The sequence below is a fragment of the Aspergillus aculeatinus genome (genome assembly GCF_003184765.1).
Source record: "Aspergillus aculeatinus CBS 121060 unplaced genomic scaffold BO66scaffold_5, whole genome shotgun sequence".
NCBI classification, from domain to species: domain Eukaryota; kingdom Fungi; phylum Ascomycota; class Eurotiomycetes; order Eurotiales; family Aspergillaceae; genus Aspergillus; species Aspergillus aculeatinus.
The window spans coordinates 492,006-509,302 of record NW_020291474.1 but is presented as its reverse complement, the minus strand read 5'-3'; the positions used below and the strand labels follow the sequence as shown (position 1 = coordinate 509,302).

Sequence of the window (17,297 nt, the reverse complement as noted above, 5' to 3'; positions counted from 1 at the left end):
TGGTACAGCATTTCCTTTCCAAACATTGTCGAGCTCTTGGATGGATACGTATAATCTGGCGTAGACTAGGGTTTTCATGGGATTTATAATTAAGTGATAGCATCGAAGCTGGGGACGGGCGATGGAAACAGTAGCTATCGTAATGTTGCCGGTTCATCGGCTTCGCAGAACTGCCGAACATCAATTATCTATCGAGGCGGATGTTGCGATGCCGCCGCTAAATCTTCTTGGCATGTTGATCAACCTATTTTTCCTGCGGACGAGCTTGTGGATAAGACTCTTGGCGAGGCTATCGAGGCCAACATCCAGTTGGTCAAGGACGTGTGAGGTTTGCGTAAAAGAAACGGTATCAGTAATATGATAGGCATCATGGGATTAAGCTTGAATTCTCTGTGATTGACACTGCCTAACCTTATCTCTAGCTCTCCTGGCAGTAGAATTGAGAACGCGAAGCATATAAGTTGAGTCGGATGCCCGCGCTACAACTACTCTGCACGCACATGGATGCTTTCAACACTGCTGAACACGATCGGTACAATGGTTGCCACCACTCTTCTTCTAGCGGCGCTTCCCATTTGCGCCTGTGCGTCGAGTGTCGTCAATGTCTTGGATGTGCCATACTATGTTCCCTCAAAGGTCGAGGTCTGTGTTCTACCTGTCCACTATCTCAAAGTCTCTCTATGGGATCGATGAATCTAACAATGCATACAATTTAGTTGGTGCATGAATTCAAAGTGCGAGAAGCACTTCCGGTGACTGTCTTCACATCCCGGGAGGCAGTAATTACAGCATCATCGATCAATAGCACCGTTTCTGATTTCTTGGTCCGAGACGACGTTTACACCAAGGGGTTCTTCGACGGTAAAAGCTTTGCAATCTTGCTCACAAGCGTTTGCTGATGCCTGCTAGCGTTCTACTTCCAGGGTCCCGAAGGTCTTGCCCTGGATCGCGACGCAGACTCCCTGCTCAAGTCACTCGGAACCAGTCAAGTATTTTGGGCTTTGTCACAACACAACACAACCCTTCCAGACGGCCCCTATTTTGCGACATCTTCGGGCTTGCACCGTGCCTGGCGCCTCTATGAGGATCACACCAGTTCGTTTGTCCTGCCTACCATCCCATCTGCCAACGACACCAACGCCTATGAAGTCCTCCCTGCAAGCGGTAGCGACCTTTATGGGGCGATGCAAATCGCCATACCATCCAGGCTGTTCTACCAGCCTACGCCCGAGCAGCCGCTTGCAGGCTACCGCATCGGCGTCAAAGATCAGTATGACATGAAGGGCCTTATCACGACATTCGGCAGTCGTTCGTACGCCGCGACGTATCCTTCGTCGAATGTGACGTCCGGGGTTATTCAGCATCTCCTCGATAAGGGCGCCATTGTTGTCGGCAAAACCAAGCTGTCGGTCTTCGCTAATGCATGGTTCAGCATCGCTGAGTGGCCTGATTACTCGCTGCCCTTTGTAAGCCTTACTTGATTTGGTGGGGCTATTGTTCTTCAAGCTTATGCACGATAGAATCCTCGCGGGGAGTCGTACCTCATCCCCGGCGCCTCTTCTGCGGGCTCGGGGGCGTCTCTCGCCGCATACGACTGGCTGGACATTACCATTGGGGAGGATACAGGCGGTTGTAAGTTAGACCACTTTACTTACTATTTACCATAACTCACACATACTGTTGCTAGCGATGCGTTTCCCCGCCGCGCAAAACGGCGTGTACGGGATCCGCTCCACCAAGAACAGCACCAACAACACCGCGACCGCGTTCGGACCCTTCGACGTCGCCGGCCATTTTGCTCGCGACGTGGACTCCTTCAACACCTTCGGTGCCGTGATGTACGGCCAGTCGGGCTACAGGAACTACACCAGGTTCCCCACGAAGATTCTCTACCCGCGGGAGTACTGGGCGAACATCAACCCGAACTACACGGCGCCGTGCGAGGAATACGTCCAGCACCTGGAAGCATTCCTGGGCGTGAACCGTACCATCGTTGACAGCAATGTGCTGTGGTATGAGTACTCAGGGAGTAACGTGAGCTTGGTGGATTACTTTGCGAATGTAAGTTCCGAGTCCTCCCTACGCAGCACATACAACCTTTGCCACGATAAGCACCCCCCTACACGCCCCTTTCATTACCTCCAATGCAGCTAACCCAGAGAAACAACAACCCAAACAGCTCATCCCCTACGTCTCGGGAACGAATACCTTCTCCTTAGATTTCAAAAAAGACTACTTCGCGAAATTCGGCCGCTACCCCTACACCACCCTCAACGCGGCCAGCGACCCCTCCTTCACCCCGCAAAACGCCACCCTAGGCGAGATCGGCCACGCCCTGCAATCCGAGTTCCAAACCTTCTACCGCAAACACTTCCTGTCTGCCAACGAAGAAACCTGCTCCGACGCCATCGTGGTCTTCCCCTTCAACGGCAACGGCGGCATCCCCTGGTATCGGGACAGTAACATCAGTTATACCGTGCAGGGCAGCGCCCCGGCGCTCCCGGGGTATATCAGCTGGAACTACCTGTCGGTGATGAACGAGAGCCCCGAGGTGGCGGTGCCGGTGGGGACGGTGAAGTACCACAGCCGGGTGTCGCTGGTGGAGGAGGAGTTCCCGGCCACGGTGGAGATCCAGGGGGCGGTCGGGTGTGATTTTATGCTGATGAATCTGGTGCGGGCGGTTGCGTATGAGCGGGGCTTGAAGAAGGGGGTGCGGACTGGATCGAGGATGTACTGAGTGGGCTGGATCGTGTCCGGGGGTGATTGTAGAACAAGCGCTGTCTGAGTGGTGCTGAGCAGGTACTAGGTATACACAGTATACCTCTTTACGCCCAGGTAGGGCTGCGGGAGCCCCACTTTTGCCCGCCACCTCCGCAACACACCCGACAGTGGAAGCCCGCACCGCAGAGCTTAATAATGCATCAATCTTCACGTCAACTACAAAGAAAGGAGCAAACACGGAGGATAGAGTTTCGTATTACCTCACCTAAGAACCATGCCGCATCTACTTACATGTAAACCTAGAAACTATATAAGGAACCAAGCTCCTTATCCAAATTGCCCCAGACAGAGCAACACAGCAACCCCCCTCCCGCACAGCCCTAATCCAACTGTCCCCACGTTCATCCATCCACGTCCATCCCAACAAAGCCTCACTCCTTACCTCGAGCAGCAAACCATGACCAAAACAATCACCATAATCGGCGCCACCGGCACCCAAGGCGGCTCCGTCATCCGCGCCCTCCTCTCCACCCCGTCCCCGTCCCCGTCACCCTACACGACCATCCGCGCCATCACCCGCGACCCCACCAGCGCCGCCGCGCAGGCCCTCGCCGCGCAAGGCGTCCACCTCATCCCCGCCGACCTGCACGACCCGACCTCCCTTGCGACCGCATTCGCCGGCACCCACGCCATCTTCGCGGTGACCAACTTCTTCGAGGCGCTGCCCACCCACGGCGTCGACGGCGCCATGGCGCTCGAAACCCAGCTGGGGATCAACATCGCCACCGCGGCGGCCACCGCCGCAGCGACGACGCTGGAGCACTTCGTCTGGTCGACGCTGCCGGACTCCGCGGCCAACACCGCGGGGCAGGTCGTGGTGCCCTACTACGAGAGCAAGCGCCGCGTGGACGCGTTCATTGCCCGGGAATTGCCGGGGCTGTGGGCCAAGACGACCTTTCTTTGGGTCGGGTGGTATAGTGCCAACATGCTGCTGCCGTGCTTTTGGCCGATGAGGGTGCGTGGGGCGGAAGGTGGGGGTGGGTTCTTGGTGTTGACGAATATCGATCCCGCGACGAGGATTCCGGTGGTGGGGGATGAGAGGGTTAATGTGGGGGTGTTTGTGAAAGCGGTTCTGGAGAAGCCGGGCAGGACGCTGCCGGGGAGGGTTGTGGCGGCGATCACGGGGTATCGGGGGTTGGGGGAGGTGGTGGAGGCGTTTGGGAATGCGAAGGGGGTGAAGGTAAGGTGTGTGAGGGTTGGGAGGGAGGATTATCGGGCGTTGTGGCCTGGGTTGGCGGAGTTGATGGACGTGTCGCATTATTACTTTCAGGTTACGGATGGGAGGTCTTTCGCTGCGGTGGGAGGAGAGGCGGTTCTGAGTGCGGAGGATCTAGGGGTGGAGGGGTTGGTGGGGCTGGAGGAGGCCTTTGCGGGGGTGTCTTGGGTGGATTGATTTCTCTTTTGGCATTCGGTCTGGTGACAGGTTCAGCATGCTGGGAATACTGGGGTGGATGCTTGGGAGCTGTAGCTATTGAGGTGGATGTGTATGACAACAGGATGAATCATTTCTGATAGTCGGTTTCTCCATTTGCAAATCGAGGGTTAAAACTCGTCAGAGCATTCCTCAAACAGCTGAGCGTCGAGACAGTGCAGTAAGTTCACCTAGAAGCAAGCAACCCCCTCAGAACCATCTCCAACCTCCCAACCCCCTCCACGAACCGATCCTCGTCCTCCCACATAAAGCACAATCTGGCGAAACCATCCACGCGCTCCCGGGAGCCACCCGCATTCCGTCCCGGTACGGCAAACAACCCCCCTTTCCCAATGACCAGCCCCTGCTTCGTCGCTTCGCGGTCAATATCCTCACTACTCACCCCAGCAGGCAGTCGAAGCCACAGAAAGAAGCCACCCGTCGCCATCCCGCGCGCTTCATCCGGCTGAAAGCTCACTCCCAGCGGAACCAGCCTCTGCCGCACCGCATTCGCCAGAATCCGGTATCTCTTCGACACAGCGGGCAAGATGGTCCCGTTGAGATGAGTGTGAAAGCTTCCATTCTCAAACATCTGATCAATGTATGTTGACGTCAGGTGCGACGGTGCACCGCCGGAGATATTGGATCCACTAGGGGGACAATAATGCATTTAGCTCACGGCCGCAACGGGCAAACTCGATGCTTGACACAGAAGAGGAGAGCAGGGAAAAGGATACATACCACTGCGCCAGCGCCACCACGAACCTCGGGGTAGCCTCCGCCCAACCCACCCGACACCCGGGGCCGAGGATCTTGCTGAATGAACCGTTGCTCACCACATTGCCGAACCCATCACACCCGACCCCACCATCCAGTGCGCGATCAATGTCCACAAGCCGCGGAGCAGGCGATTGACCTGCAGGCGTGACAGGCAAGAAGTCATAGACGTCGTCGCACACGACCAGCGCGTCGTGTCGTCGCGCCAAGCGCACGAGGGCCTCGCGGCGGGGGACGGACATGGTTGCACCGGAGGGATTCGCGTAGGTCGGCACGCAGTAGATCAGATGCTTGTATTTCTTGCCCGGGCGGGTCTGGTCTGCGCCTGCGCTTCTGGCCATCCCACCATCCCCGCACGCCGCACACCCAAGTGAAGAATGACAACCCGGGGCATCTGCAATCCCCCGCTCAAGCTCCGCAGCCTGAATCCCCTCCCCATCCTCTGGCACAGCCCGCAGCCGATCCCCCAGCCCTGCGTCCCGGAACATGGTAAACACCAAGTGATACGTGGGCTCGGGGAGCCACACCGCCACCGTATGGCGCGGGTCCGTGAAGACCTGCAGGATGCACGCGAGGTTCTGGGAGGCGCCGCCCGTGATGCAGATCCGCTCGGTGGGGATGGGCCGCGCGGGCGCGTAGAACTCCGTCAGCCATGTGGCGATGTTGGCTCGGAGAGGGCGGTAGCCTGCTTCGTCGCCGTAGTCGAGCGCGGGGATGTAGAGCCTTGGGTTGGAGAGGACGGTTGTGGCGGCTGATCGGAGCTGGGTGGCGGGGAGGAGGGAGGGGTGCGGGGAGCCTTTCTGGAGATTGATGGGTTGCATTTTCTTTTGTGTATCTCATCTTAGATGGGAGGGGTGGGGATATTTACGGGGATCGATTGTTTATATATGTATATAGGATGTGGAAAGGAAGTTGGGGATGGGGTGAAGAGATGCTAGCCCTAAGTTTGGCTTCATCTCCGCTGCCCGGATAGGCAGTGTATGCGATCGGACCAATCATGTCGGTCGTGCCTCGATGGGGACCCGGGACTATCGAGCTGAGTGGAGCTTGCTAGTAGTGCGTTGCTAGCAACAGACAATTCTTCACAAGTGCTCGGTCAATGGGTTTTAGTTTCTATCGTCCTTGGCGGAATCGACCGTCATCAATCAGGTGGTTGTGTGCTTGGCAACCACCATCCGATCATGGCGAGACCGAAGGGATATCCAACTTCGCTGTAGGATCGGATTTGGCATCAACCCGTGTATCCCCCCCGTTCGTGGAGAGTCAACGTCTGATAGATGGACGCAGTCTGCTATTACTGATGAACAATTATGGGGTTCCTCTTACTCCCCTCGGAAAACATCAACTCTGTCAGACGGGAGGTGGCATGCCGTCTTGTATCAAACCCCACTACAACACCTATGTATTGAAGGCTAACACCTTCCGTACTACCTGCACCACTAAGAGCCTACCCCCCATCCGCTTCCCTCACAACACCCCCCTCGAATCAAATCCCCGAGTCATCCTGAAACCGCCCATTCGGATTCCAATGATTCGCCGGATCCGCATACCACCGCTCCCAATTCGCGCACGTCCGATCCAGCTGCCGCTTCGCGAAGGTCGTCGGGACCTGCGCGATCTGCGCGGCCAGCACCTCCTTCAGCTCCAGGTCCTGCAGCGCGAGCCCGCCGGACGCGTGCCACGCGATGTGGCAGTGCAGGGTCCAGACGCCCGGGTTGTCGGTCTTGAAGGCGATGACGATGAACCCGTTGCTGGGGAGGAGGACGGCGTCGCGCCGGCGGGGGTTGTCCAGGGAGAGATCGAGGGACTCTGGGCCGTCGTAGGGGAACTCGGAGTATTGGAGGATGGCGAAGTCGTGGCCGTGGAGGTGGATCTGGATCCCGAGATGCGGAGGGGTGGGGTTAGGGTGTGGGCTATCAGTTTTTCAAGTATGTGTTGGGATTGGAAGAGGGCGGTGGGGATGTTTAACAGGCCAGGGAAAGGGAAGCTTACCGGATGAGCAACAGGTACCAGACGACCTCCCGAGACCGGGCTGGGATTGTCCAGGTTGCCCCCGATCAAGATCATATAGTTCCAGGTGGATGTCTGCGGGGGAGAGCCCACTGGCGGCTCCTCGGCCAGGTAGATAACGGCATTGGGGTCGTAGGGCGGGTCGAGGTGGTTGACGGTGGGCTCGGTGTAGTTCACAAAGACGGTGTCGTTCAGGAACTGCCACACGTTGACTGTCGCAGCCGCCTCGCTGCCCTCCGCGGGCAGGAACCAGGTGTCGATCGTGACCGACGCCTCCAGGAGGGCATGGTTGCTGTGGTACTTGACCGCGGTGAGGCTGGTAGCCGGTGGTTCGATGGTCCACGGGACGACGGGGACCAGGTCGAGCATGTCGCTGCAGGTGGAATTGTACGACCAGGCTGTTGTAGTCGGTACCGGGGGTTTATCGTCCTCGTCACCCCCGTACCACAGGATGCCCTGTCTGTCGTCCGGGAAGGTCTCGAAGTTGTGGCATCCCTCCGCGGGCTCGGTGCGGATCCAGTAGCCCTCTTTGGATCTGGAGATGTGCTTCATGCTTAGGGTTTCGAGGACAACGTGGTAGCGCTGGCCTGTTTGAATCGGTTAGTGCGGGCTCTCCAGGCATGCACTAGCTCATTAGCAAGGGCATGCTGGGGGTGAGCATTACCGATCCCAATATAGATGTGGTTCGTTGTATACGGTTCAACTGGAACCAAGTCGTTCCCGATGACCGTCAGATTGTGGCCATCGATACTGAAAATGAAGGTGCTATCCGTGGATGCGTTGATTAGCCGCAGGATGTATCGTTTTCCGGGCTTCACCTTCTTGTGATATCGGTTCTTGGGGAAAGATCCGGCATAGCTCCCTGATCCAATGGCATGTCAGTATGTTATTCATCTGTGCCTCAAGGGAGGAAAGTGACATACCCTTCCCATTGATTAGAATACTGGTCTGTTTTGGAGGCACACGCGGCGGGTCAGCGGCAGGATTCGCGAATTGCTCCTGGTAGTAGTCCATAAATGCACTGCGGTAATTGTGGTCAGAAATGAGGATCGGATCCAGGGCGCTGTCAAAGTTGGCGGACGTGGGACCATGAATCGTCATCGGACCCAGCAGGCCATCTGAGTACTGCAGACTGTAATGGCTGTGATACCAGGTGGACCCGTACTGGGTCGTGTTGAACACGTAGCTGAAGGTGTCCCCGGGCGCAATGGGGCATTGAGTGATTCCAGGGACGCCGTCCATGAGGGTAGATCCGAATTGTCGAATGCCATGCATATGAATCGCAGTCCCGTTCTTCGAGAGATTGTTCTTAACAGTGATGTCTAGAGACAATTTTGCTCAGTAAGTGAAGGGAATATCTTTGATGGCTTTGTTACTTACTCACTACATCGCCCCAACATGCCTCTGTCCGTAGATCAGTGTCAGCTTCCACCGATAATCTCGAAGAAACCATCGGGACTCACGTATCCAAGGCCCCGGAAAACTCTTGTCAAACAGCTTGGCATATGGAAAGTCGATGCCATCCCAATTCACAGGACGCTTCGTATCTTCGCCCACAGTGAGAAAGTACTAGGGTTGTTTACCATCGTACTGCGTTGTGAAGCTGGCAGAAGATACTTACTTTGCGCTCAATCCCAATAGGAGCTCTAACCTCATAGTCCGTGTGGATGGTAAAGTCCTTAGAAGCATCGGTCCGATGTTTCAGCCACACACCTCGATTGTTAGGCGAGGGATCGTAGGTGTACTCGACGGCCATAGCCGGATAATGGCACTTGAAGGGGCCATGGGCAGTCTCATTCTCAGCAGCGCCCGGAGGCACAAATGATAGAGTGCCTGGTGCAATTGGGATTTGGGGTGATTCTGGTTCATATGGTCCACGGAACAAAGGGAAGCTCGGCTGGAAGCCGAAAAATGTTATGATGTTGATGATGTAGGTTTGTAAAAACATGTTGATATTACATGAGTGCTGGAGAGGGAGACTCGTTGCACCTGCACCAAAGCATGACAATCTATTCTTATGTATCCCGGATTAGGCGCCTGTCCGGGCTTTCCAGGTCTGAGCAGAAGGGCCAACCGAGGTCTCGTATAATGCGCCCGATGGGATCCTTGCCAAAGTCCTTCTCGGAAGATCGTGACGTGAGTCAGATGCAGTCATTGTCATCACAAGAGCTCCAAGAAAGTTTGTTCCAGGAATGATACCTTGATTCTAAGATTGTGTTCTTGCAACAGTCTGCTTTTCGGATAGAGGCACCGAATGAAATCCCTCTAGACATTTTGTATGGCATTGAGACTGGTTTCGCTTTCCCGTAATCAACATCATCGACGGCATCGCAACGGAAACAATCATCGGACTGATATCTTTGATTCTATTTCAGAAAAGAGCGTAATAGTAAGCATTCAGGCCCTATCACAATCTGGCGGAGAGTGTTGGGGGCTGGACCGGGGCTCCGCTCAAAGCAGAATCCGGTGACAATCCATGCAGGGCAATCCTATCAATCATCTGAGCTCGTATGGATCTTAGCAACATAGGCAACAGGCAGGAATATGTATGTTCGCTGCATTGACCTGTCCGCGACCTCTTCGCTTATAAAACCTATTTCACCTAGGCACAAACCTAGAGCAAGGGACGGCGGAACACGAACTACCTACTAGATTCAGAAGAACCTAATCACAGCTCCCAAAGGGTACCTAGACATGTACCTTATATCATCTATTGACACACAGTACATTCTTTCTAGGGTGAATCTGAGGAACATGTAAATCGCACAAACGATGTGCACTGTGTGCTACGAAGACCCTTGGGAACCCGACTGCCCGGCTCACCAGGCCCGGCACGCCCCATACGCCCCGTGTAACCCTAACACGACAGCAAAAAGCAACAACCCGGCACTACTATTGGGATCACTCGTTACATCGATTAGCATGGTAACACCAAGATCCGTGGCTGTCCACGTTTTCGTCACCCTATGCTGTGCTGACACAGACGGATCCGAGATATCCTTGGGAACCTGTTCTTCCTGGAAGTCTAATCTATGCTCTTTATCTTTGGCCATGGAGGGTCCAGGACTGACATGGATTGTTTGTTTCTGATACGAATGATACCACGTATCGAGATACAGTTCACAATGACGCAGATTATCTGGGTTGTAATTACAAAATGGTCATAGTGGCTTCACTCAAGTGACCTCTACATACAAGATAACAGTTAGTCAGGTTCCGTATTCAGGACACAATCGAGGATTTTGTACTGCTACCGAGGGAGTCCTTGCAACAACCGAACTCCTTGTTTTAGACTCATACTTGTTGCCAGACCATATTCATCTTCTTGGTGGTCTATTTTGCGCAATGAAAAGCATTGTTCATAGCATGGTGTAGCCATTCGGCGGTGATTGGTTCCGATGGTTGATATCACTTGTGTACAGCGGATAGCAGCCGCCATCCTGCAAACACAATTTTCTTACCAAGGGCAGGCACCAAGGAAGCTGGACAGCGAAGCCCCCCTAGGCACCTCTCCAGGTCCTTTGATAAGTATCTTCCGAAGCAATTTCCCACGCAAGCAGGGTAGCATCGCCAGTATGATTAGCACCGTTGTGGCTACGGGGCTCCGACTAGAGCCTTCGTATTGATGTTGGAGTAAAGTAGTGAAGACCCAAGTACATGTAAAATAAATGTATGGATGTATTAACTTAGATACAAATTATATTTGGATGACATTTCGGGTTGTGCGGATTATCAAACCTAATAAGAGTATACAAAATCACCAATCGACCTAACTATTTTGAAGATGGCATAAATTACTCCACAGCCAATCATTTACAAAGGTCTTTGGGAGTAGGAAATGACGTGATTCTGTTAATAGTAGAATGTCAAGAAAAATGCTAAAAATAGGAACCAATTTGCTTTTGCAGGATGGCGGCTACTACTAACCTGCGTACGAATGCCCATTGCAGCCACTCATCAAATAGAAACTCTCCTACTAAGTAGTAGTGTTCTCACCGCAGTGACCGCCGAACAAGAGGTAGCCCCTTTCTATAAATTCAGAGTACACAGTAAATATGAGGCCAAGAGGTGTCGGTGAACACCCTTCTTTTTGAGTCCTGATAAGTATCCATAAACCTCTCCCCCTTCTCCCTCGATGTATTTCCATAAGCGTATGATAAAGCCTCTTCTTGCGTTAGAATCGATTTCAGTTTTGAAAAGCTGAAGGCTTTGTTATAGGGCTCTTCATAGGCATTGTCGTCTACTATTGTTTTTCTATTGGGGTGTCTAGATTCATATGTAACTTTAATTCCTTCACATGGCATCATGATGGCATCGTTCGCTCCTGCCGAGTGGCCGCAATGGTCTTCCGTACTTCTGGCGAATTACGTCAGACCACTGTGGTCATAACCCCGCTTTTCTGCATATGAAATGCGCCAATAACCAACACTGTATGCTTAGGATCAATTTAATTAAGTATAGCTAGATATATAAGTTATTAATGCGCAGATTGCTCTTGTTAGCATACCCCGCAGTTGGTGCCAGTCATCAAACAGTTTCTTACAATAGGCAAGGCTCCACCCCTTCTTCTGTGGCCAGCAATACAACCACCACCAACATACTGCTCACTATCTCTCATACTTTTTTGCAGTTGGATATCGTCGTGACTTGCAAACCATCATGGCTGTTCAGCCATTATCAGAAAACTCCAAACCATTGGTTCTCTTTCGCGCCGAGTGCTGGAGAAACAGCAGCTACATAGAAGGCTACGTGTGCGCACGGAGAACGAACTACGAAGGCCCACCATCATGGCAAGAGTTTGATGATCATCACTCCTGGAGAAGGGTTACCACACGATTTCTATCTTTCGGCACTTGGAAGCGAGCCCTTCAGCGACAGAAACAGTTGGAAAATGAACGGGAAGAGAACATCGTGGTGATTGCCGTGTGGGCGGAACATATGACACGTGTATTCAGTGCGAAGGAGGTTGCAACCAGGCTTGCATATCGTGATCCAGGCCTGTATGGCGAGGAATACCTTGTTGAAGGCGGCATTGTGGCTGACGATTATCGGGTTCTCGCTGTCTTCGAGGGTGGGGGTCCTGCTCGCAATGTAGTCTTCGCATGGCCTTTTTATGAAGCTTCAACAACAATTCCGAGCGAATTCTTCCCTGGACTCAGATCGCACAACGCACTGGAGGATATAGCAGATGAAATATACAGCCGTTTGGGAGCACGTGACGATAGGAAGCGAGATAAGCTTGCGAAAGCAATCTTGGGAAGTCCTTGGTTTTTACGACAATTCGACACAGGCCCGTGAAGTCACTTGGTCAATTTCGCCGCAGGTTCGCATCCAGATCTTTTGATTTTTAAAAAATCCCGTCAGGTTCCGCAGCAATGTGTAATTGGAAATCCTTTTAGTTTCAATCTCAGCTCCGATGTTCAATTGATAGCAGGTGCAAGTATAAATGGATCAAATCTTGTCCGACCTTGCCTCATAGAACCTCGGGTTTGAGCTTCAAACGGACTGTCTTACAAACTTGACAGAAAACATTCACTCGAGTCTCCAGGATAAGTTCGGAAAGAGAAAAAGAGACCGACTGACTATGGAGGCATATATCCAGTGGAGGAAAATCCAGAGTGCAATCGCGCGTGAGCTTGGGATATGTGAAAAGGATGCAACTGCTATGGTGAGCACGGCGACAGGTGAGAGACCTCATTCTGACTGGACGGGGACCAAGACGGCTTACATTTGCGAGTTGGTTAGTTGCCAAAATTCTGTTCGCACGCCTTCTACCCCAAAGGGCTCCAGCGAGGATGCGATCATAGGAGTGCAATGGTCCGATTTTGATGCCGATTTGAACCCTGCCAACTCTAGCTACACAATGAAGGTGGTCCTGAATGCCTCTGTCTCCTTGATCGGCATATATTTAACGGCAGCATCGGCTATCGATGCTTGGGGTTGAAGTATTACACGGCGCAATTACAGGTTCGAGAGGCTGTGGGATCCCTGGCCGCCGGTAAGTGGCCTTATTCCATTACCCGTGGACTGACACCTTGATCTTTAACTCTATACACCAGGCTTGTTCATGATAGGCCTCCCGTTTGGATCCTTGCTCTCCGGCCCCTTTTCGGAGACCTTCGGACGCAATGTGGTATACATTGTCACCCTGGCCTTATATCCACTGTTCATCATGGCAGCTGCCCTTGCACCGACCGTGGCCAGCCACCTCGTGTTTCGCTTTCTCGCTGGCTGGAGAGCGATGTTCGTCAGCACGGTGTTAGTGTATCTGATCGTCCCCGTTGTCTACTCCTGGACATGCAAGAAGTATGAGCAGACAGGTCGAATCCTCCCTTGTAGAATGCGATGTTGGGTGGCGCCCCCGCTGTCTCCGTGGGCCTCTTCTGGATGGGGTGGACTAGCTATGTAAGAACGCCCACTTGTCCTGTTTCCTTGTATTCAACAATACTCCCTACAATGACCCTTGACTCACCTAACACCGACAAGTTAGTCTTCTGTTAGCATCTGGTCCTCACTTATTGCATCCTCTCTGGTTGGTTTCGGGATGACCACCATCTTGACCAGCGCCTACCTCTACGTGATTGACTCGTATGGCGTGTTCTCTGCCTCCGCCTTGGGCTTCATGGCATCTACCCGGTATCTGGTCTCGGGAGGCGTCATGATCGCCGGCAGTATCATCTAAGTATCATCTACGAGCGATATGGCGTCCAATATTCCCTGATAACCCTCGGTGCTATCGGTGCTGTCCTGGCGCTCGTCTCCTACCTGTTCTACATCTACGGATCAAGAATTCGGAATATCAGGAAGCATGCCGTGGTCAAGGAATAGACTGGTCGATAAAGATCGATTCTTGGTTTTATGGCACTCGGAGCCAGTATGCTTTTCGGAATAAGACATTAGGATCCCCGTGCGGGATTTGAAACTCTGTGCTCTTGGCGAAGAAGCCTCGCAGTAGTTCTTACAATGTGGACGGACTTGAAAATGTAAATAACAACCTGATGATAGTGTTGATGGATAGAACAATCAGCCTGAACAAAAAATCTTCGTTTCTCATGTAGACTAGTCATTCGAACAGCTCTATGGGTGTATGGCCCTTGAAATACTATTCGAGGAACAGGAAGTTGCTAAACCATAAGAAATGGGACAAGAGAGAGCGTGCGTCTTTGTCTTGGATACAAACTAAAAATTGGTGTTGTGATCAGAAGGCAACAGCATCCCGCGTGGTAGTTGTTGTCCAAGGGGGAAATAGGCCGATGGCAATTCATTCATGTCCGAGGGTAAGCTCGGTATGATCCGATTGTCGTTTTCCTTTTCTTTCCCTTTTTTTCTTTTTTCGTTTTTTGCCACCAGGTCGATCGCCTGCATCATGCTTCAACTGCGTTCTTGTGAAAGAGCAATCTAAAGAAATTTAAGCATGTTAACACATTTGCGGCTTAGAGGTTAATGTCTGGGTACTTCTGTAACATGGAAACCGAAGTTAGTAGGCCACATTTATGAGCTACTAGCCACTCATTAACCCAATGATCATGGCAAGTGGCAATACTGAGTACATACAGAGTCGACTTTCTGACTAATAATCAAGGAATACTGATAACTAGTTAACCGGATAGGATGAATAAGCACGTTGTAAGCAATGGCAATGAGTCACAGACTCCACCAGGCAGGGTCCAGACGTTTCCTCATCACTTGTGCGTTATATAATCATTATATGATACTTGTGTAAATCTACGATGCTGTCTTGGCGTGTGTTGGCCCACAAAAAATTCATTACTCTGTGGATCATATCGTCCCGAGTGGGGTTTCTCAGCCCTATAATGGCCCAAGGTCATGAGAGTGGCCACAAGGGTCAACAAGTTTGGTCAGGGGTCTTCGGATGGCCCTGCTTAAAGAAGAATAAGCTAATCACAAAGTAAGCAAATGAGCCCAAGGCTTCGAAAGCCATGTCTGTAAGAAAAAAGAGTATAAAGGGGGGTAACTAGGTATTCTATCAAGCATCTAGCGCGAAAATACTCTCCCCGACTCCAGTCTGCTGCTACACGAACTGTCTTTGGAATGATGGATTCGAGCTCGGCGCTTAACCCTGAGCAGGTCGAGCAATACTTCGCTCATATTGGATTGCCTATGCGGGATCTTCTAATGCGAAACGCCCAACCAGACCTCGAAACCCTCTCCATCATCCAAGCCCATCACCTATCACGAATCCCATTTGAGAACCTGGAGCTGCATTATAGCAAAGCGCCGAGGATCTCGTTGGACGTCACCGACATCTACCATAAGTTCATCGTAGCGGAACGCGGGGGCTACTGCATGGAGCACAACCTCTTTCTCTGTCATGTGCTGCGCTTCTTAGGGTTCCAGGTGCATCTCACCGGCGCTCGTCTCCACCGAGACGCAACCACTTCCGCACCAGGGTGGTCAGGATGGTAATTCATGCCCCCGAGTCCCCGCCGCCCTCTTTCTCTCGGATGAAGTGTCCATTTGACTGATCATCCCGACCAATAGGGAACACGCAGTGAACATCGTCACTCTCGACGACCAAGCCCAGTACCTGGTGGACGTGGGCTACGGCGGCGATGGCCCCATCGTTCCCGTGCCCTTGGCAGTGACAGGCGTGACGCTTCCCAACCTGGGCATCCAGGAGCTGCGCTTGTCGTATGAGTCCGTCCCGGGCCTCTCCAGTCGACCGGACCAGAAGCTCTGGACGTATCAGATCCGCAACGGCGCCGATCGGGCCTGGCGACCGTGCTATGCCTTCTCCGACCTCGAGTTCCACCCGCGCGACCTCGAGGTCATGAACTTCTACACCAGCCAGTTTCCGGGCAGCTTTCTCACCACGCGCGTCTTGGCCATTCGATTCCTCGCCCGCGACGGTCACATCTACGGGAAGGTGGTTCTGGACCAGGATAAGGTCAAGGTCAACACGGGGGGTAAGTCCGTGCTGGTCCAGACGTGCGTGACCGAGGCGGAAAGAGTCGAGGTGTTACGCGAGCGGTTCGGCGTTGTCTTGGCGCAGGAGCAGCAGCAGGCGATGCTCGGGAGAAACTCCGCAATAATCCCTGGTGGTGCGGATTGATCTGGTTCTTGATGAGACTGAATAGGAATGGGGTGGGGTAGGGTGCATTTGCGTGAATGGTCTTCCGTAGTTCAGTGGTGCGGAGTGCCACTGGCAACATCATCAGCTTTTTCCATCTGGAAATAACCATACAACGAAATTCACGAGTACGTGCTGAGAATATTTCGAGGTTGTTTCATGTAGTTCCATACTATCTACGTAGTCTTACCCGGCAGTAACTGAGTTATACCTTCAAGGTAGGTTAGTAACTACTCGTAAGGTAGTAGTATAGATAACTTCAAATAAGATGACCAACGAATCGGAGGGCGGTCCGCAAAGCCCACAGTAATCGAGTACAGCAAACACAACAAATTATTAGTCAGTCAAGATACCCAAGTATGCCCAGTGCTGGACTGCACCTCACATTATCATTGTGGGAGATTTTCTAGTCGACTGAGAAGCCAGGTGATTGCTCAGAGTCTGACAGACGGTCGGGCTCCACATGACCCTCAAACCCAAGGATTGATTGACCCTTGAATGACGGCATCACTCTTGAGGGCCATCTCCGACCCTGCACAAAAGCTTATCACTGAATCAACAAGAGGTATAGAGAGAGAAATGGACACTCAAGGCTTGGCTCGGAAGCGCGGATATACACTATGAAATCTTGCCAGCAGGAGACGATTGAAGATCCTCAACGCGTATACTCCGTGCCGCCGCCGTAACATGAAATTTGATGGGGCTCGCCCAGGTGAATTTCCGCTATAAGACCACATCGTGAGACTGGAAGCCCTAAAGTAACTTATCTTTCTTCTTTCACTTGATTATTCGATTCTCTCCGAAGCGATGCTTGGCGAGTGCTCACATATCTGGCTCCGCCTTGCGCACGAACTGATGGACACCTGCAAGCTACCGTACACCTTAACACGGATACCATGCTTGGTTCCCGGCCAAACTGGTGGTATTCGGTTCTCTGTAAGGGTTTTCCATGTCTTTTGCAAACCGCAAACCTTCCTTTACTTCTCTATATGACAATTGCTCACAAGACGGGGAATGCTCGGGTGAGCCTCAAGATGCCTACAACGCCACCATGATGATTCTCGTGGGACGCTTTCTGGGGGCCAAGGTACCGGCTTGATTGAGATTGGGATGCGCTATGGGGGATGTCAAACCCGCTCAGCCAGGAATCAACTCTCGCGGACGGTGTATTCCCATTCAGATTTGATGATTCAATTCTGACAGATGTCATACCCGCTCCCTTTGCTC

The 17,297-nt window shown here is 52.6% G+C and overlaps 7 protein-coding genes across 7 annotated transcripts; 5 read left to right on the top strand and 2 right to left on the bottom strand.

Moving 5' to 3' along the window:
• Nucleotides 1–537: 537 nt before the first annotated feature.
• On the top strand, nucleotides 538–2,737 carry BO66DRAFT_459690 (amidase signature enzyme; the record flags this gene model as incomplete). The annotated part of the gene is made up of 6 exons (XM_025652264.1): nucleotides 538–642; nucleotides 717–861; nucleotides 910–1,466; nucleotides 1,521–1,632; nucleotides 1,688–2,061; nucleotides 2,180–2,737. The coding sequence occupies 6 exons, from the start codon at nucleotides 538–540 to the stop codon at nucleotides 2,735–2,737; spliced, it is 1,851 nt and encodes a 616-aa protein (XP_025507791.1).
• Nucleotides 2,738–3,178: 441 nt separating this feature from the next.
• BO66DRAFT_314115 (NAD(P)-binding protein) lies at nucleotides 3,179–4,174 on the top strand (the record flags this gene model as incomplete). The annotated part of the gene is made up of 1 exon (XM_025643417.1): nucleotides 3,179–4,174. The coding sequence occupies one exon, from the start codon at nucleotides 3,179–3,181 to the stop codon at nucleotides 4,172–4,174; it is 996 nt and encodes a 331-aa protein (XP_025507790.1).
• A 205-nt stretch (nucleotides 4,175–4,379) lies between these two features.
• BO66DRAFT_314334 (aminotransferase-like domain-containing protein) lies at nucleotides 4,380–5,790 on the bottom strand (the record flags this gene model as incomplete). Its single annotated transcript, XM_025643429.1, has 2 exons — nucleotides 4,380–4,842; nucleotides 4,934–5,790. The coding sequence occupies 2 exons, from the start codon at nucleotides 5,788–5,790 to the stop codon at nucleotides 4,380–4,382; spliced, it is 1,320 nt and encodes a 439-aa protein (XP_025507789.1).
• Nucleotides 5,791–6,455: 665 nt separating this feature from the next.
• BO66DRAFT_314395 (multicopper oxidase) lies at nucleotides 6,456–8,927 on the bottom strand (the record flags this gene model as incomplete). Its single annotated transcript, XM_025643433.1, has 8 exons — nucleotides 6,456–6,842; nucleotides 6,962–7,252; nucleotides 7,328–7,566; nucleotides 7,644–7,837; nucleotides 7,899–8,301; nucleotides 8,360–8,383; nucleotides 8,443–8,548; nucleotides 8,601–8,927. 8 exons carry the CDS (start codon nucleotides 8,925–8,927, stop codon nucleotides 6,456–6,458), a joined length of 1,971 nt encoding a protein of 656 aa, XP_025507788.1.
• A 2,528-nt stretch (nucleotides 8,928–11,455) lies between these two features.
• On the top strand, nucleotides 11,456–12,390 carry BO66DRAFT_341767 (uncharacterized protein). The gene has a single exon (XM_025644441.1). The coding sequence runs from the start codon at nucleotides 11,639–11,641 to the stop codon at nucleotides 12,275–12,277; it is 639 nt and encodes a 212-aa protein (XP_025507787.1). The 5' UTR covers nucleotides 11,456–11,638; the 3' UTR covers nucleotides 12,278–12,390.
• A 173-nt stretch (nucleotides 12,391–12,563) lies between these two features.
• BO66DRAFT_398352 (uncharacterized protein) lies at nucleotides 12,564–13,661 on the top strand (the record flags this gene model as incomplete). The annotated part of the gene is made up of 4 exons (XM_025648637.1): nucleotides 12,564–12,719; nucleotides 12,836–12,977; nucleotides 13,039–13,384; nucleotides 13,481–13,661. The coding sequence occupies 4 exons, from the start codon at nucleotides 12,564–12,566 to the stop codon at nucleotides 13,659–13,661; spliced, it is 825 nt and encodes a 274-aa protein (XP_025507786.1).
• Nucleotides 13,662–14,688: 1,027 nt separating this feature from the next.
• BO66DRAFT_366265 (arylamine N-acetyltransferase family protein) lies at nucleotides 14,689–16,179 on the top strand. The gene is made up of 2 exons (XM_025645247.1): nucleotides 14,689–15,402; nucleotides 15,482–16,179. Exons 1-2 carry the CDS (start codon nucleotides 15,032–15,034, stop codon nucleotides 16,050–16,052), a joined length of 942 nt encoding a protein of 313 aa, XP_025507785.1. The 5' UTR covers nucleotides 14,689–15,031; the 3' UTR covers nucleotides 16,053–16,179.
• The last annotated feature ends 1,118 nt before the right edge of the window (nucleotides 16,180–17,297 follow it).